The sequence below is a fragment of the Cervus canadensis genome, chromosome 28 (genome assembly GCF_019320065.1).
Source record: "Cervus canadensis isolate Bull #8, Minnesota chromosome 28, ASM1932006v1, whole genome shotgun sequence".
Classification (NCBI taxonomy): Eukaryota; Metazoa; Chordata; class Mammalia; order Artiodactyla; family Cervidae; genus Cervus; species Cervus canadensis.
In genome coordinates this window covers 49,871,175-49,891,606 of record NC_057413.1, presented here as the reverse complement: position 1 = coordinate 49,891,606, position 20,432 = coordinate 49,871,175, and the positions used below count along the sequence as shown (strand labels likewise).

At 44.2% G+C, this 20,432-nt stretch overlaps 1 protein-coding gene across 2 annotated transcripts in view; it reads right to left on the bottom strand.

The window, feature by feature from the left end:
- Nucleotides 1–20,432, bottom strand: part of RUNX2 (RUNX family transcription factor 2) — a 232,936-nt gene that overhangs the window by 130,353 nt on the left and 82,151 nt on the right. For both annotated transcript variants that reach the window (XM_043449963.1, XM_043449962.1), the window contains exon 2: nt 5,005–5,336. In XM_043449963.1, the coding sequence (XP_043305898.1) occupies nt 5,005–5,336 (332 nt within the window). The remainder of the gene's footprint in view (nt 1–5,004; nt 5,337–20,432) is intronic.

The window sequence follows — 20,432 nt, the reverse complement described above, 5'->3', positions numbered from 1 at the left end:
AATCACATGATACAGAGCTTGTGAAAAATAAAGTAAAAGGATATTTAACTCTAAAAACGCTATTGAAAATTTTTATGAGGTTTCCTCTGACTAAATCTGTGAGCTACTCTGAAAGAGGAGCAATGGAGAAGTAACTCAGGCCCTTAAAATTGTTTTTGTGGTCTTATTATATGGAAATTTAAATTGCTTATGACATTTCCATAGACAGAAGTCAAGTCTTCGCTAATCAATTACTCTTAAAGACCAATATCACTTGGACACATTGTACTTGCAGCAAAATTGAAATATAATTATTTTTCAAGATAGAATCTGACCAAATCTATCTTTGGAATAAAAAGAAAGGTAAGGGAGTAATTGCAAAAAGGAAAAGTTTTATTCCTATGGCAAATATTTAAAGAAAACTTTAAATAAATGATCACAAAGTTTCACAAATATTAGTTACTTTTAGACTCTAAACTAGAATTCAGAAAAACCTGACTGAACCATAGAGAAAAGAGTAAATACAATATAAAATAGCATTTCTTAATTTTTATACTATATGTCAAAGAGAAATTTGATGGGAATTATTTCAGTTTAAGCCAGAAATTCACGAGCCATGTATCAAGCTGATTTAGAGCATCAAACAATGGATATTCTGGAATTCTAAAAAGATAAAAACAGCAATGCCAAAGGGATGAAAATAATGAATGACATTTTATCATGCCTGTTTTCAAATACAAGTTTTTTAAATTTATTTCTTTTTCACCTAAAACTATTTGTTTCCATTACCTTACCAGTAAGTTTTATATATACTCAATCCTAAAATTTTTAATTTTAAATAATTTTTCTTGCATCTAAAGGCTTAACACAAAAATAAGCCTGTCTTCAAACAACTTGAAATCTATTATGATGTACACAGTTTTGCAGAGCAACTCAGAGTAGGTTTAGCAAAGTTTTAACAGGCTTAAAAACCTGTTTTCTTTGTTTAGGTATAATTACATTAAAAAGACACAAACATAAAATCTGATCACTAATTACGTAAGGAAAATACAACTCATTATGTCAAATAGGTATTAGCTACATACTTGCTTATGAAGAGAAAAATGGCCAATGATGTCGAAAAAATTATTTTCAAATAGAAATTGCTCCATCATTTTGAAACCCTACTTGTGACAAATACTGAAAGGTATTATTAAACATGCAGAATTAACTATGAGCAATAGATCATATATCGAAAAATGTGTTTTCTTTCTTTAACACTGCCAGAAAAACATATGATCCTGGTAAATATACAGACCAGTGTTCACTAACTTAAAGCAGTGCAATAGTCTTACACTACTTTTAACTTTAAAATACACATCTGGACTTAAAATTTCTGCATAGTGTTTCAGCTTGAAGCTATTTAAAGCAACTGAGTTACGAACCCTGAACACCAAGCTTCAGGATAAAAATGCTGACAGAGCCTAACTTACAAGGGTGCTACTGGCTACAGGGCTAACATGTTCTCCCCACTATTTCTACCTGACCATTAACTAATACAATGAATTTGCATATCGCTTTCTCATCACTGCAACTACCCAAGACAGAAAGGGCCTGGGATCCTCTAATAGTATGCCTTAACTATTTTAAGCTTTCAGTGACATACACCTGAGAAAAACGTTAAAAATATTTATTTCCATTTCCTTGACACCTGGGAGGACTGGACATTTCAAAACTGCAGAACTTTGTTAAAAATATAACGCTAATAAACAACTTGGTGTAGTTTAAAGCATACAAGTTGTTTTTGCACTTTTACATGTCAGCGTATAAATGAATTAAGTACTCTCGTATAATTCCAAAACAAGATCAGATGAACAACGCTAGTACATGACATGACTTAATGCAATACACTACCAATATCATTTTGAAGCACTGCTTTAAGTTAACATATCAAAACACAGTCTACTGAATTCATTTCTGATCTTCTACTTTGCGGAGCTCAGTGTCACCGGCATAAAATATGGGCTCAATAAATATTATATTGATTTGAATGCCAGACTTCTCAACAATTAAGTTCTATATTAAATATATTTACCTGTCTGCTATCTACCCAACAACACTATAATTTACTTTGTACATAGCTCTGAATATGATAGCCAAATTGCTGTCACCACTTTTAAAACTGAGACTTCTTCATATTACTTCTTTGCAGATGTATTTGATTATGTTGCAAGAGTCTAGAAAGTCTACCGCTCACAGGCTTTTATCTCGAAAGTAAGGTAAAAAGAGGTTGATTTTACTAACATTCAGATGAAAACAAACAAACAAAAAATCCTGTCAAAATCTGGATGTTCCGAGTATCTACACATCTTTCTTCAGTAGAGACAAAACTTCTATACTGAGTGGATGTCAGCTGTAAGCCACTATTTGAATTTTGTTAAACACAAGTTTAGGGAGGTGGGAAAACATGAAAGTCAAGTTTTAGGTTAATTCAGCTTATCCTTCAGTTAATACAACTTAAAACATTCAGTTTAATATGGCCATGTGTTATCTATGGTTTTGTTTACTGGTTAAAAGTAAAATTACTCTATAATTAAAAATAAGTATGATGAATAACAGAGAAAGCAATTTATTTTCAAAATAATTTTAAAAGGGTGGTAGTGAGAAAACCTAAAGATAGCCAAAACATCTGAGAACAGCTCAAACTAAATTGCATTCTATCTTTATGCCAAAAAGAGCCTTTCCAGTCAAAGTACTAATGCTCAGAATCAATTCAGCACCATAAATGCAAGCGTAGAGTTCAAGACATTTATACCCTAAAACCATGATTAGCAAAACTAACGGAATGCAGAATATCAAACATCTAGAGCCTTAATTTTTTCATATCCTGACTTCTGGCATTTTACATATATAATATCTACTTATTTTTATTATTTGGTGTTTTCGCCCAGGGCTTTTTGTTTGTGTTTTGAGGGGATCTGGGGGGGGGGAGGGGAGGGAGAGGTGGGTGGAAACAAATTTCCACTCTCACATAAGGCTAATTAGAAAATTCTGGACCCTTGGACGATGAATTGTAAAAGATATCTCTCACGTGAAAATCCACATTTCTACGATTCACCTATATTCTGAGCTTTCCATATTTCAAGGAAGGAACGCTTAACCTACAAAATGGGTGGTTTATAAAAGGAGAAATGGGACGGTTAAAACACACACACGTTTCTGGAGCCAACTGCAAAATGAAACTTGCCCCAGAATGCAACATCCCCTTTCCATAATAATTCATTCTGATTCCTGCTCTGATAGAAGACCTAGCGAGATAACCAGCTCTAATTGACCTGGACTCCTCTTTCGTTCCACCCCACCCACACACGGAATCTGAACTGGTGCGTGGAGCAGGGGGGTGGTCAACAGCAGGGAACTGCCAGTGGCCCGTGGGAGTTTGGCCCCAGGGTCCACAAGGGAGGAACTGGCGGGATTCCTCCCTCCCCGCTCCACCCCACCCCAAGGCCTGGTTTACCCTGCTCTCCACAATCCCAGAACCCATGGGACCCAGGCCCACCTTCGCGGGTTCAGAGGCTAGACTGGACCGGAAGCATCTTTCTGCGAGCCCTCTCCTCCGCGTCTGGCTCACCACCCCCTCCATCCCAAGCGCCTAATCCCTCGAGGAGGCAGGGCCCGGGTACCCGGTCTCTCCAGCGACCCGGGGCGCTCCCGGCCCTGGGGGCTCTGCGAGGGGGCGAGGGCTGCCGGGGACGGGGGGGACCCCAATTGCATCACAGAGAGGCTCCGGACCCTCAAACCCTCAACCTGCCGAGCCGCTGCCCGCGACTCGGGGCTGCTGACATCCGCCCTCCAACTAACGGGCCAGGCGGACCGAGGAGGCCGCCGCGGGACGCGCGGGGGGTGCTCTCCAGCCTGGGAGTCACTGCCTCGGCGCCCAGGTCGCTGACCCGAGCCTCCCACGACCTTTCAGAAGCCCGAGGGACCTTTGGGGTCTGAGTCCTTAAAAGAAAGAATAAGGCGAATCTCACAGTGTCACCTCAGTTTTCCAGGCGGGCGAGCCGAAGGCATTTCGCAGGTTTCCATTCAGCCTCGCGGCGCGGCGAGCCCCCGCCCCCTCCACTGGCCCGCGCCGCCTCGCACTCGAGGGTCTGGCTCCCGGGTCTCCCGGGCTCCCCCGCCTCCGGGCGCGCGGCGACCCCGGCGGCCCCGCCTTCCTCCTTAGCGGGAACCGGCGCGGGTCTGCAGGCTGAGAGGACGCCCCCGTCCCGTCTTCCCATCACTCGCTCCTCGAGTCCCTAAGTTTGCCCGGACCCTCTCGGACACCCGTAATGCGGCCCACGCGCCGCCGCCAGCAACCGGCACCCGGCGCCCCGCCCCGGGCGCGAACGCCCGGCGCCGGCACCCCACTAACACCGGCCCCCGAGCCCGGGAAGGGCCGGGACAGCCAAGGCGCAAGCCGGTCAGAGAAGGGGGCGCCGAGACCCGCGGAGGGCGTTCGGGTGGGAGGGGAGGAGAGGGTAGGAGCTCGCGGAATCCCGAGGAGGGGCGGCGCGGCGGCCCGCGGTGCAGGCTTGGCCGGGATGCCGGGCACCAGGGCGCGGGAGTCTCAGGGGAGAACGCCGGGTATCCTCGCCCCGGAGGAGTGGGGGGCGGGGTGGAGCTCGTCCCGGCGGCGGCGCCGAGAGTGGGCACCGGGGGATTCCTGGGGGAGGGGAGATCGGCTCAGAGGAGTGGGTCGGGACGTTGGCCGGGAGGCTCGAGGGGTGGTGAACGGATAGAGGGGGACACGGGCCGCGGTGGTGGCTGCGGGCACAAGTGGGAGTGGGAAGGATCTGTGCGGGATCACTAACGCGGCGAGCCCAGCTGGGGGATCCCGAGGAAAGGGCCAGACGGGGGTCCCTCAGGTCGGAGCCACCGAGGTAGGAGCCTTGGAGGCCTCCCGGGTCGGGCCCCGGGCCCCCGCGGGCTCGGAGACGCCTGCGGGCAGGTCCCGCGGCGCCGAGCCGGGGGCGGGCGGGGCGGGGGGCGGCCGCAGTTTCTTACCTTGAAGGCCACTGGCAGGGTCTTGTTGCAGCGCCAGTGCGAGGGCAGCACGGAGCACAGGAAGTTGGGGCTGTCGGTGCGGACGAGTTCGGCCGGGTGGTCAGCGATGATCTCCACCATGGTGCGGTTGTCGTGCGGCGGCCGCAACCGGGGCACCGCGGCGGCCGCCGCCGCCGCCGCCGCCGCCGCCGCCGCCGCCGCCTCCTGCTGCTGCTGCTGCTGCTGCTGCTGCTGCTGCTGCTGCTGCGCGGCCACCACCGGGCTCACGTCGCTCATCTTGCCGGGCTGCAGGCTGCTGGAGGGGGGGCTGAAGCGCCGGCTGGTGCTCGGATCTACGGGAATACGCATCACAACAGCCACAAGTTAGCGAAGTGGCCGGGGGAGGGGGAGGAGGGTGGAAATGAGGGGCGAGGAGGAGGAAATTGGGGGGGTGGAGGCGAGACGGGGGAAAAGGGGCTGGAGGTGATGGGGCTGAGGAGGTGAGAAATCAAGTTCGACGAAGCCGACTGCCGGGCGGAGTCTGACGGGAGCCAGCGGCGGCGTTGCAGAGCAATCGGCTTGGCGGGTGGGGAGCCCCGAGAGGCGCAGGTCTTGACGGAGCCTTTGGAACACCCGGGTGGCAGCTGCGAACGGGCACCGGGACGTGTCTGGCCCGGGCAGGCGGGAGGCTTCAGTCTGCAGCAACTTGGAGTCGGGTCCCCTGGGGCACCGCGTCCTGGGTGCGCTGGCGCCCCCTCCCAGTTCCAGGCCGGCGGTGGAGCCCAGTGGGTTCAGCAGTCCAGCCCCGAGGCCAGGATCGCCGCGCGCTGCCCGCCACCGCCGCTCCGCTCCGCGCCGCGCGCAGCTACCCAGCTGCAGGCGTCCGCGCCGCCGCCCGCCCGGCCGCGCCGCTGCCGCCGCCGCCGCCTCCTCCGCGGCGGCCGCCGCTCCCCCCGCGCCGGCTGCGCACTCAGATTCCTCCCGCGGCGGCTGCCAGCCCGGCTCCCCGGTCCGGCTCCTTCCTTTCCCTTCTCCTCTTCTCGCCCTCTCACCGCCACCTCCTCGCATCCACTCCCTCCTGCTCTTTGCAAAGCTCCCCTGACCCTCGCGCTTCGAGGTGCCAGGAGGTAAGTCACGGGCAGCGGATCTCGGGGCAACGGATCTCGAGGCTGCGAATCGCAGCCGCTGCCGCCGCCCGCCGGCCGCGAGAAGGAGCCCCCGGGACGCCGCGCGCAGCTTCGGAAGCCGAGAGAGGCGGCCCCGGGCTAGCGGGATCTCGCCGGGTCGCGTCTTCTTGCTTCTCGCCCTCTCCTCCCAGGACAAGGAACCCCCTTCTTGGTCCAGGGAGATTGAAGCTGAGATGCCAGAGAGCCGCTGGCTGATCTGACTGTCGTTATTTTTCGTTTTAACTTCAGGAGAGGAGGAAGGAAAATTCTTGAGCGTCTGTGCTGACTTCTCAGCACTCTTCACCCTTCCCCCACCCTACTCCCCCCCCACCCCCCACCTCTGCCGGAGCGGCTCCCGAGGGAAAAAAAAGATTTTGCAGGGTTTGGGTGTGTTTCTTTTTCTTTTTTTCCACTTAAGTGACACAAAAAATTGGGATGGAGGGGACACTTGTCAAAATAGTTTTAGAAACTCAAGTGGGTGTTGGACACTTTTTTCTTCTATATTCAAACTAGTCGTTCCTAGAGAACAAGAATGAGTTTTTTTTTTAAGGACTGGAAAACTGTCAGCTTGATGATTAAAATAAGTTGCAAAAACCCTTGCTGGGGGAAAACCCCAGCAGTTTTCCATGAATGTCAAACTTTTATTGTCTATTCTGCATCTAAAACTAGGTCTAAGGTCTTCACTTTCTCCCCCACCAGTCCTGGGGGAAAAAAATTAAAAGTACAAAATAAAATATTCAAAATGTTTCAATGGCTATTTATTTATGTATTTATTTCCCAATGTGGGTTTAAAAAGCGACTTTGGATCCCCCAAAAAGTTGTGGTCGAGAGGATGAAGGAGCGCAGAAAAAAAGCAGCAGTTTTACCTAAAATGTGGTTTTTGGAGGCTGGGATTTCTAATGATTAGGTTTTTGTGGTTTATATAGACACGACTCTGGCTAAGGCGATCATTACGCTGATGAGAGTCAGAAGCACGTGGGTGTCTCCGACCAGCCTCAAACTCTGAGCCTTCAAAACAAATAAAACAATGTGCGGCGCCCGCAGAAGCCGGGAAATCCGCTTGAGGCTATTGCACCCCTAAGAAGGGGGCACCGGGCTGTTTCCCCTCCTCGAACTGTACTACTAAGTTCCTGGCTGTCAATCTCCTTTAAACCTCGCAAAGCTTGAAAACGTGTCTGTAAGAAGAATCATCCGTTGCCAACGTTTCAAAGATGCCTAACAAGGTAACTGACACTACACAGTAATAAGCGACGTTATAAAAGAAATGAAAAGTTATAGTGCCTCCTCTTCGGAGTATTCAGGAAGATAGTTGAGTCATCACTCATCCCCACCCCCCACCCCCATCTTATTTAAACCAATTCACATACCCATTAATCGGTGTTTTTATTGCTCTACGCAAACGCCTCTCTCACCCTGGTAGCGACCTGCCACGACCCCTCCCTCCTGGTTTTTAAAACATCGCTTCCGAGCGCTCAGCCGGCGCTTGGGGGGTCTGCGCCTTTGAAAGGGCCTGGAAGAGACAGCGTGGGGGCCGCGGCAGAGGGGACCCGGTGCCTGTCCAGGACTCTGAGCCTATTTCAAGAGCAGGATGAACTTGGAGGGCTGTGGTTGCCTGGCTTGGGGACCACTAAAGAGATGCCCTCTAAAAAGATGCTCCTTCGACTAAGGGGCTTCCAACAGTGGGAGCGGAGGCGGGGGCGGGGATGGCTAGGCTAGGCGAGCTCCGTCTCGGGGGTAAGGATGGGGTTCAAGGGACACGGCTCCGTCTTTCCTCTTTGGGACTTATTTTTACCTTCCCTTTCCCCATCGACAACTCCACGCCTTCCTCGTCCGACTTCTCCTTCCCCAATTTTCTCTTCGCGTTCCCGCCTCTCCTCCCCAAACCCCCGCAGATTCGAGCCTAGCCGCCGCGCCCCTGCGTGACTCATTCTGCATCACCTGCTAGGACACCCCCCTGCCCAACCTACTCCTCGACCCCAGACTACTGGCTCCGAGCCCGGGCGCCAGCGGGAGGTGAGAACCCACTTATCACTACGGACTTGATGCGCAGCGAGGAACGGTGCTGTCTCCGGCGCGTGCGATTTTTAATTATCTTTTCGGTCACAGGGGAGAGCTCTAACCCTGGGCACCGCCGCGCCACCGGCGCGCACGAGGGTCGGGTCTTCCCCAGCCGCACGCGGCGGACCAGCAAAGGGAAGCCAGGCTTACCCTTCAAAAAGACAGAAGAGAGACCAGATTGCTTGCGTTAATTTTCTACCTTATTCCCCCCACCCCTGCCTCCACTTAGTCACATGCACTGGGGCACACACGCTCACACATCCCCACGCCGATACAGAAATACACATACACAACTCACACACAGGACTTTTCTTTTTCTTTCTTTCTTTTTTTTTTTTTGCCTTTCAGCGGGACAGTTTTATTTCGGGCACGTTGTACCTCAGTCTATCAAAGATCTCTGATTTGGTTTGTTGCCTTTTTTAATGTGTAGGGGCTGCAAAGGAAGAGAGAAGTTACCGGAAGCTGATTATTTCTGTGGTCAAGGGAGATAAAATTTCACTATTAATACCACAGTCGGTGTTATGCTGTCTTCTCTGGGGTTGTCCTTCTCCCTGGAAATCCGCAGAACCGGCGACTACCAGAAAATGTGGTGACGCTAAGTAACAGTCAGTATTTAGAATATGGGCGACCAGACGGGTTCTTTTTTGAATAAGAACCTCTAGGGCAGTTGAACTTAAGTAATCATTTTGGGGGCTTTTCCTCTTTCTTCATTGCTGTTTTGTTTTACTTAGTGGATAGCAAAATATGCAGGCCTCAATGTTTGGGTGCTTTGACTGGGGATTTTAAGGGTGATTTAATCAATGTTGAATTATTTATTTTAATTAATCATATCCGGTAATTCAGCTTTATAGCCTGTCCTTGGACATCCTCCCTTCTTTTCACATTTCAGTGGAGCTAATATAAGCAACTCTTGGAAGTTACTAGTCTTGGATCCCTTAAAATATCCTACAGTTATTTATAATGTGGAAATGAAATTTTCCACTGAATACCCTAACAACGTTTCAGGTATCTGGCACAGCAGATTTTCAGTCTCCTTTCAAAAATATCCTCTTGCTGAACATTCACACTTTCAACTGGAGCTGACTGAGCCTGGAACTGATGATGTCTTGGCTCAGAGAGTTATTCTTAAAGGAAGAAAACATTTTTACAGACCCCTAAACTGAACCTCTCCTGGTAATAGTAGGCACAGAGGGAAACTGTGAAATTTTACATGTGTGTATTTTGTGCTGTAGTTTGCATGAGCTCACTCTTGGGTTTAATTTTTTTTTTTTTTCTACCTCAAAATGTTCAGAAGAAATCACCCACTAGATTCCTCTTCAGAAATATGCCTCTCTTCTGTTCTACGTTATGGCATTTAAAAACACACACACATTTTTCTGAACATGTAGCTATTCCAGAAAATACAGGCATAATTTTCCCCTCCATCTCCTTTAACATTTAATGTAACTGTTTAGTAACAACACCTGGAAATCCTGACTTTCCAGACAAAGAAAATGAGATGTGAAACAGTCAAGTTATTTATCTAGTGAAAGAACTGAGTTCTCAAAACCGAGACCAGAAGCCGTACTTCTTTCATTCAGGTTTTCTCTTCTAATTGCTAAATCATTTTATATATACTTTTTCTTGATGAAAAGTGAAAAAGTCACTGTAAAATCGTCAACTAGTTTTCAGTGGGTCAGCTGATGAAGAGGGACAACCTTTCAGACATGCAGTGAAAAATCATGACATATTGATGATCGCTGAAGTTTTGAATGGTTGGATGGGAAAACCTTGTAAACAAAACCATCTTTACAGATTTTTCCTTTGGACTTAGTGAAACTCACTCAGCTCTTGCAGAAATAGCACTGCCAGTAGGCCAGGAATTGTCACATTACAGTCCATAGGCCAAATCTGGCCCAATGCCTATTTTTGTATGATCCACAAATTAAGGATGGTTTTTTAATTTTCAGATAGAAAACAATTGGGAGAAGAATAATACTCATGACATATGAATCTAATATAAATTCAAATTTCAGTGTCCACAGTTTTATTCATACAATTGTGTAGTTATGGAAAGGACTACGTGGCCTGCAAAGCCTAAATATTTAATATGTGTTTCGTTTTGTTTTTTTTTTAACAGAGAAAGTTTGCCAATCCCTGCCCTGAGAAGGATACAGCAGCAGGATACAGCAGGATACAGCAGCTCTAAAAAGTAGCTTACTCTTTTCTGTATAAAATGTTAGTTAGACTAATATTTTTCACTTAATCATTTTGGATGTGCCAAAACAGAATGAGGAGTTAATAATTTATCCCTAGCTGTTTAAGCACCCTCGTCTAGCACACCTCTATATGTCAGCATCCTTCATAGTGGGAGTACATTAACTGCATAGATGAGCAAGGGGTAAAGAAATTTACATGTCATCTGAACACGAAAAAAATACATAAGGCTTGCATAGGTTTATTCCATCTGTTTTATAGACGATTACACAAGAAACGTAAATGAGCTTACCAAGAATTTTCTGGTATACAAGATTTTCACAGGGCCTGCGATGCAGGAAACCCTGGTTCAGTTCCTGGGTTGGAAAGTTCCCCTGGAGAAGGGATAAGCTACCCACACCAGTATTCTTGGGTTTCCCTGGTGGCTCAGATGATAAAGAATCCGCCTGCAATGTGGGAGACCTGGGTTCAATCCCTGGGTTGGGAAGATCCCCTGGAGGAGGGCATGGCAACCCACTCCAGTATCCTTGCCTAGAAAATCCCGTGGACAGAGGAGCCTGGTGGGCTACAGTCCATGGGGTCGCAAAGAGTCAGACACGATTAAGCATAGCACATTTATACTTTTAAGACAGTTAGCTTCATAACTTATGTGATCCCAAAGCTTTCTGACTTTTTAAATTTTTATTTTTATACAGTTCAATACTATGTGATTTGTTGTAAACTCACTCAGTTTTTCCCTTTCTCAATGAACCTATAAAAATTTGCATGGCTGTAACAAGAGATGAAGTGTTTTGTAGTTGGGGGGCTTAGCATAGTAAACTTTTCCTTGTTGCTCCAGTTAGCATTCCCATGGGCCATTTTCAGGCATTTATAAGAGATTGCAGCATTGTCATAAAAAGGCTGACGCTTGCCATGTGATCTTCCACATTTATGGAGCACCTGCCTAATTGTATGCCAGGAGCAACACGGACTAGAGTGGTACATGTTATGTTTGACAAAAAGATCAGCTTCCTAAATGACACCCTCTCTACCTGAGGTGACAACATAATTTGTAAGAAGAATCTCATTTATTACCTAGAAGTCAGAGAAATAAAACTTATTTTCTTAAATCAGCCCTTTGGTATTTTGATGTTGGTGATTGTCCTTTGTCAGTGGCAGTGATCTCCAAGAAGTAGTGGAAAATTATATGTAAAACCTTATAAAAGTCTGTGATGAAGCATTTTAAAACACCCTAAAAAATGGTTTCCCATAGTAATCTATTTCTTTATTGATGTGCTTGCATTTTACCTTCTGGACACCAAAAGTAATAGAGTTGCTATCCAACTCTAATCCTACTGCCTACAATTCTGAAGTTTCACTCTAGACTTCGGGATGGTAGCCTGAACTATTTGTCCCCTCTCTCCAACTTTCCATCAGGGTAAGAAATATAAATCGTAACAGTCTTAGTCCATATAACAAAGTACAAAATCAGCCTTTGCACAGTCTGAGAAATTTGAATTCCCAACAAGAGAGGCAAGAAAAATAGAAGAGGAAAAAGGAACAGAATAGAAATAATCCAACTTGGTTCTCTTAGCTGCAGTCCTAGGGGATGCCAGTTCTGGGTCACCATCCTAATTATTTTTTTCCTCTTTATTTCATACCCAGAAACTCTTTCTCCAGTGTTTTCCCCCAGGATTTCCTGAACTAGATTTTCTCAGAAAAAGCACTTTCTTTTTCCCATCTGCTGCTAAGTCACTTCAGTCGTGTCTGACCCTGTGCGACCCTATAGATGGCAGCCCACTAGGCTCCCCCATCCCTGGAATTCTCAAGGCAAGAACACTGCAGAGTGTTGCCATTTCCTTCTCCAATGTGTGAAAGTGAAAAGTGAAAGTGAAGTCGCTCAGTCGTGTCTGACTCCTAGCGTCGATGGACTGCAGCCTACCAGGCTCCTCTGTCCATGGGATTTTCCAGGCAAGAGTACTGGAGTGGGGTGCCATTGCCTTCTCCCTTTTCCCATCTAGCCATGGTCAATATTCGATGATTCTTTCTTTTGTTTCATTTCACACGATTCCCCTAAATTATCCTGTTGTCCTTGTCATGGTGTGTGTGTGTGTGTGTTAGTTGCTCAGTCATGTCCGACTCTTTGAGACCTCGTCGACTGTAGCCCGCCAGGCTTCTCTGTCCTTGGAATTCTCCATGGCAAGAATGCTGGAGTGGGTTGCCATTTCCTTCCTCAGGGGATCTTCCCGACCCAGGGATTGAACCCAGGTCTCCTGCATTGCAGGCTGATGCCTTACCGACAGTGCCACCAAGGAAGCTGTTGGGTGAGATCTGTTCATCACACTCCTATAAGTCACAATTTTTCTCTAGATCATTTTTCTTCCCTGAGGGTGCCAATAATCAACATATTGCCTCTCAGGTTCAAATTCAACTTTTTTACCTGCTCTGTGAAACTGAATCTGGGCCCTTTAAATATTTCTTACCTGCTGGCATCAACATTTTGTCAGTAGGGGGTGCTGGAGAAACGTTACAGAGGGAAATGGTTTTGCTTCCTGATTCTCTCAAGCTTAGAGAGAATCAACAGAGCAGGTTGCCCCAACCCTGCAAGTATAGCTTCTTCAGCTCACAGCTCCAGCGATACACACTTCCCCAGGGCTTAGCGGCTCTAGCAAAGTTGGTTTCTCCAGTGCCAGGCACCTGTCGTCAGTCAGCTGTCAGCAGCACCCAGCATTTTCTCGCAGCATCCTCCACCTTTGCTTTGTAATGGCATGCCTCTGGCAAGACACCTACTTGGAAACAGCTTTCCCTAGCGCCCTAGAGGGCAGATTTCCAGCAAGTTCCACCACTGCATCTTCTGTGCCCTGCAGTGAGTCAAGGCTGTGCTCTCCCAGTGAGATCTGTATCTCAGCCCTGGGGAAGGTGGGGAGAGGCGACTCTTTCTAGGTTATGCTATTTCAGTCCTGAGGGTAGTTCATGTTCTTCTTCCTATAGTCTTAAGAATTCTCTTGACTTCTTCCTAGCCAATTTTTTCTGACTCCAATCCATTGTTATAGTCAATAGTTCCTTATAGTAAACTTTCCTTGTTCAACTTACTATGTGAACATAATTTAAAAGAGCTTATTGCAAAATACAAAATAATTGAATTTCTTAAAAAGTGCTTTGTGGTCTCACTTTCCTCAGTTTTTCCAGACGGATAGAGTAGGGGTTACATTTTCTATCCTCCAAAATGTACTTGTTTACAGTGGTTTCCATTTTGGGTCACTCCATTTGGGTCATTATAAGATGAGCATTTCCAACATTACATTACATCTATTTAATTTATCTCTACCTAAGAGGTATGATGCTGGAAGGGATTGGGGGCAGGAGGAGAAGGGGACGACAGAGGATGAGTTGGCTGGATGGCATCACTGACTTGATGGGCATGAGTTTGAGTAAATTCCGGGAGTTGGTGATGGACAGGGAGGCCTGGCGTGCTGCGATTCATGGGGTCACAAAGAGTTGGACACGACTGAGCGACTGAACTGAACTGAACGGAAGAGGTATGATAAATCTACATTTAGAAGACATTAGGAACTCCCTGGTGATCCGAGGGTTAGGATTTGGCTCTTTCACTGCTAGGGCCACGTTCAATCCCTGGTTGGGGAACTAAGATCATGCAAGCTGCACAGAGGAAAAAAAAAAAAAAAAAGACATATATTTTTAAGAGATGACAAAAAAAGATGATGTATATTTTTAAGAGAAGGTATGGAGTGGACAGAGAGTATAGGTTAAATGGGTCAATATTTTCTCCCCAGAGTCCTCTTGATGTCTCTCATGAAATCCCATAGTCCACAGTGTGGTACACATATATATAGCGGAATATTACACAGCTATTAAAAAGAATGGAATTGTGCCATTTACGGAGATGTAGATGGACCTAGGGGCTTCCCAGGTGGTACCAGTGGTAAAGAACCCGCCTACCAATGCAAGAGACATAAGAGATGCGCGTTCGATCCCTAGCCAAGGAAGATCCCCTGGAAGAGGGCATGGCAACCCACTCTAGCATTCTTGCCTGGAGACTCCCATGGACAGAGGAGCCTGGTGGGCTTTAGTCCATAGGGTCACAAAGAATCGGACATAACTGAAGTAACTTAGCACACACACAGATAGACCTAGAGACTTCCTGTCATACAGAGTGAAGTCAGAAAGAGAAAGTAAATATCCTATATGAACACATATATATATGTAATCTAGAAGAATGGTATGGATAAACTTATTTGCAAAGCAGACACTGAGGAACTGGCATAGGGAACAAGTGTATGGATATCAAAGGAGTAAGTAGGGGATGAGATGGACTGGGAAATTAGGATTGGCATATATACACTATTATGAATGAAAAAGATAACTAATGGGAACCAACTGTATGGCACAGGAACTCTAGTCAGTGCTCTGTGGTGACTAAATGGGAAGGAAACCCAAGGAGGAGGGGATATATGATATATGCCCATGTGTGACTGACTCACTTTACTGTACAGCAGAAATTAATATGACATTGTAAAGCAACTACACTCAAATAAAAACTCAAGTGAAAAAATATACATAAATAAAATCACACGCAAAAATTCCAGAGCTGCCCCATGCCTGGATCTGATAAAAAGCTGGCGTCAGGGAAGGCGGACAGGTATCTTGCGAGATGTGGAGAGCAAAATGCTACCAACCCAAGAATGCCAGGGAGCCGGATTAGACAATGCTTCAAGTACAATTGTACTTGAAGTCAGAGACTAGTCAATGCTATCTTTCTACAGCAAAATAAACCAACACTGGATGAAACAAATAAATAGACATGGTATTGCCAATTTTCTCCCAGCTTGTATTATGCTACATGCATCTTGAAACTCCATGAAAAGAAACTAGAACATACTATTTCCCAAATTTACTTAATTATTGCTTCTGAGCAGATTTAAAGGTCTTTGATGTATTTTTAGAAAATCCAGTGTTAAGTCAAAGTGGAAAAAAATTGTTGCAACATTAAAGGGACTATCCTGTCTAGAAGGGAATATTGTAACATAGTAGGGAAATAAAGTTGACTAAACTACTTACAGCTAGGTCACAAAGGACCATGGGACCATGATCCCCACCTTTGTACCAATATACAGGAAGGGGAATATTTAAGCTGCTTCTAGAAGCCTTGCTGCTGGTCCTCATCCTACTATTCTAGCCCATTCACCCTTCTTGGTCCAAACAGAAGAGTTAAATGGAAATTTCTCTGAGCAAGGCCAGTAGGAGGGTGAGACAGAAGAGCCTACAAAACAGGGTCCATTCCTGTTTTATTTTATTTTTTGGCCATGCTTGTGGCATGCGGGATCTTAGTTCCCCACCCAGGGATTCAACCTGTGCCCCCTACAGTGGAGCAAGGACTCTTAGCCACTAGACCTCCAGGGTAGTCCCCCATCCTGTCCTTATTTAAAGTTTTCGTACTTTGCTTATCGTGGATCTTCTGGTATTAAATTTGATTTTTAAGAATATTGCATGAAAACATTATCGTGAATAACGGGTTTCTTGGAATGCCCTCAGATTTTGTATTCAAGGCCAGGGCCTCAATTTCCTTCATCCTAATCCTAGCCCAGCTCTGTTGGATATGGAACTTACAGAGCGATTCCTGACCTCCCTGCTTTGTCACCATCTTTCCTTTTTTAAAATCTATTCCTAAAGGCGAATACAAATTGCAGTAATTCCACACTCTCCCAGAAAAGAACACATATTATAATGTTCAATACCTAACTGAGGTTTCAATAGCAGATACAACAGAAGAGTTTGACCTTCAGTGATATAATAATATGTAAGGGTAACTCTGTGTATACCCGGTTATCACTCTGTGGCAACAAAAATACAAATCATCTGCTTTTTATTATGCAATTTTTAAAAAGGCAAAAATATGTCTACTTTGAGGTTTAACTCTGTTTTGAGAAGAACTATCTTCAATTTTACTTAAATATGTTGCAAACACAATACACTTAGAGCCTGTTATTTTTCATTTCTGTAAGTATTGTGTTGGTGTTAAATTCATTAGATTCTTTTAATAAATGAATTCCATTATCAAATCTTTACAAGAATTGTATTAAAGACATTTCCTACTAGTGCCAACGTGGTGGAAATAAACTTTCAGCAAAGTGGTGGCAGAGGGTGGGGAGTTAAGACATTAAAAAAAAAATAAAAGCTTACTTGGCTACTGTTCTTTCCTCTCTCAATACAGTTATTTTTCTGTTAATTTACATCTTTGCCTAGAGAATATGTTTATTTCTATTAACCAAGTAAAATCTCTAACTTTTCTGTAGTTTTTTATGACCAGGTTGGAGGCTTAACCATGACTTGTTGACTCGTAAGCATTCTGAAATAGCGATTTTCCACATGCCGTAAAACTTTCTACTTGACTGTTCCTAGCAAATCTTAATTAAGATTTTGACTTCTGCATTTAGGTCAAATTTATATGAACCTGGCTAATCAACAAATCTAAAAATCCTATTGGGTGACACTATTCTCATTATTGTCAAATAAAAAAGAAACTGATGAATTGTTTCAGATATTTATCTGATTTACTTAGCTTAAAGCTTATTCTTCTCTAAGATTGCTGAAAATGTGGGTTGCATCTAGTAGTTTCACTGAACATAGTCTTCGTTCTGTTTTTAACTTCTTCACAGCAGTTTATCCTTATTAAAGGGCATTATTATTACAGTGCACCCATAACTGTAAACTGGGAAATGACTTGAGGTGTTACAGTTTATTACGTATTGTCACTCAAGATTTAATCATGGCTGCTCTACTACTGATAGTATTATTCACACACAAAAAAATACCTTTTTCAAAAGTATCTATGATAAAACTTGAACTGTGAAAAAATATTAATAAGGAAAGAATTACAAGAAGTATGATACATAAGAACCATAACTCATCCTAAAGTCAGCCTTGAAATTTGAAAGTTTTTCAGTTTTCAACTTTGTTTTACAAACTTTTATAAACTCAGTCATAGAGTTTCCCTCTCATCAGAGATCCAGCAAAAACATTTCCATTCAGAGCTAAAGTTTCTATAGAATATTTCCAACTGTCAGTGTTAAAAATTTTTTAAACTGGAAGAAAAATAGTTGAAAAGTTGCTTTGCATTTGTCACTGAAAAAAGGGGATGGCTTATATCTAGATAAATTAAAGTCTAAACAGTCCATCAGTGATTTTTATTACACATGTATGAAAAGAAAAAGAGATTTGTTTTAATTCATTCACTTCTCCTTGAAATCATTGTATTATGTGAGAATCTATGTGGGCTTGATCATTTTAATACAAGTTGCTCAACTTTCTTTTCTTCTTGGTCAGAGAGCATGAAATTTGGAGCCACTGAAAGAAAAAAAAACTTTCAGAAAGTTTATATTGGAGTGGAGATTTGGTCTCTTCCCTCTGAACTCCCTTCCAGGGGCAGAGCAACAGGACCACATATATTTCTTCTCAGCGCATTTTAGAAGAGAGGGTAGCAGTGCAAAATGGGAAGTGTACTTGGCACATCTTTTTAGCTAACTCCCCATAAAACCTGTAACAAGGGCTCCAGACCAACATGTCATATGACCTCACAGAAAATTCCATTTGAAGATTCATTCTATAAACTGTCAAGGTCAGTATGTCCAGTACACCTAGCTCATTGCTCCAAGCAGAAAGGGAAACAAGGGACAACATTTATGCTGCCAAAGCCCACTGTATACATCCTTATATTTCCCCCATCTTTATTAATATTCCCACTCCACACAGGATTGTGAATTCCATAATGATAGGGACTATGTTTGGCTGACAGATAATCTGAAACCACACACTGAAGAAATCCAGGGAATTCCATTCCTACTGTAGTCCATGTATAACAATGTGAATAATGTTCCCTGGAGTGATACAACATTCTAGCATATGGCAGCAAGTATAAAGCCTGGCTTATATTAGTAGTATGTGACCAGTATACATGAGTTGACTGAATGAATGAACATTCCCCATTAGGCAGAAACGTGGGTATCAAGATAAGCTAGTCTTCTCCATCATTTTCCACTTCTATACTTTTGCCTAATTCTGTTAATTCTACTTTCTAAATATGATTCATATCTACTTTCTTCTCTCTTTCCATCTCCATAACCAGTGCCTTAGTTCAAGCCTCTATCACCTTGAATCTCAACTGCAAGAGATTTCTAGCTTCCTGGTGCCATTCACACTCACCTCAATCCCAAATCATCCTCTATGTTCCTATTAGTGGACTCTCTCTCTCTTTTTTAATGTTTTTAATTAATTTTGATTAGAGTATAGTTGCTTTACAGTGATGTGTTAGTCTCTACTGTATAGCAAAATGAACCGACCATACATATACAGATATTCCCTTCCTTTAGGACCTCCCTCCCAAAGAGGTCTCTTTTTATAACACAATTTCAACCATGTCATTTCCTGGCTTGAAACCCTTCAGTGGTTCTATATCAGCTATTGTATGGGACAAGGGATAAAACACTTTACCATCTGGCCACAAGCACAGGGGTTAAAAGGTGAAACCCAAATTTGAAAATAAACACATCTTATGAAAAATCCCATTCCATATGTCTCCTACTCTCCTTTGCCGTTGAGGGCAAGGCTTGGCTTTGTTCAGCCCCAGCATTTAGCATAATGTCCAGAATACAAAAAGTGCCTATAAATATTTGCTTACATGAGTCAGTGAATAAACTTATTTGAAATTCTATTTAGACCTGAGTTTTCTGTCCTTTTAAATAGGAACTTTTTTATAGATGAAAATAATAAATAAAATAGGAACATTTGGACCAAACATATTGACACCAAAGGGGGAAGGTGGGGGTGGGATGAATTGGGAGACTGGGACTGACACATACTGTGTGTAAAATAGGTAACTAACAAGAACCTACTGTATAGCACAGGGAACTCTAGGCAGTGCTCTGTGGGGACCTAAATGGAAAGGAAATCCAAAAAAGAGGGGATATGTATATACTCATAGCTGATTCACTGTGCTGTACATAGAAGCTAACACACCGTTGTGAAGCAACTACACTCCAATAAAAATTAATTTAACGACGTAAAATAAAATAGGAACGTTTTGTGTTTTTAAATCCTATGGTTATGTCTGAAATGATCAAATACTGATTAGGATGTGGAGCAGCTCATTCTGACACTTCATTGAGAACATAAATTTCAGGGAAAGACTTGGGAATCGCAGTTTGGCATTGTCTATTAAAGCTGAAACTGTGCATATCTTCCATAACTTTGCAACTCCACACCTAAATGTCTACCATAGCTAGAAAACACATAGAAATAATGATATGTTGCATGTCATTCTGGAGTAAAGAAATGAAAGGCTTGTGCTCAGAGGTAAGGAAGCAGAGGTTCCGCCACCTCAGCCTGCCCTGTGTCCTGAGTGCTCGGGGATCAATACTTTCTGCTTTAGCGGTGGTCTTCAAACTAGCAGTGTAATGCTGTTTGCTGTCATATTTAAAAATACTCATCCTGCTTCAGAAAATAAGAGAAACAAATGAGGATAAATGAAACAATATATGAGTTAGTCATCTGTAAGATATGTTGCAAAGACATGTTTCTTTATGTAAGATATAAAGAAAACAGCATATGTGTGCTTAACATCCACTGGAAGGGACAGAATGACCAACAGCATCAGATATTCATAACACACTAAATAAATATGAGGCACTCAATATTCCCAAAATCTTAAACAGACATCCCATTGATGACATCCATTCTGGCCCATGTGTCCTCTGCCCAGTAAACTCAGCAGCTGCCCATCAATCTAATTGGTAAGTTACAACAATGGCCAGGAGTACCATAAGCAATTGGGTACTTCCTTCTTGCAGGACACTCTTGCACAGACCTCAACTCTGACTGGTAATCACATGGTTGGGAGAATGTTATAGCATTAGAAAAAGAGATGGAATACACAAGCTTTGTATAATTTCAAATAGTGCACCCTACCCTAAAGTGTAACAATCTACACCGTCTCTATCCTCTTGCTTCTCCTTCGGATTTCAATTAATTCAGTCA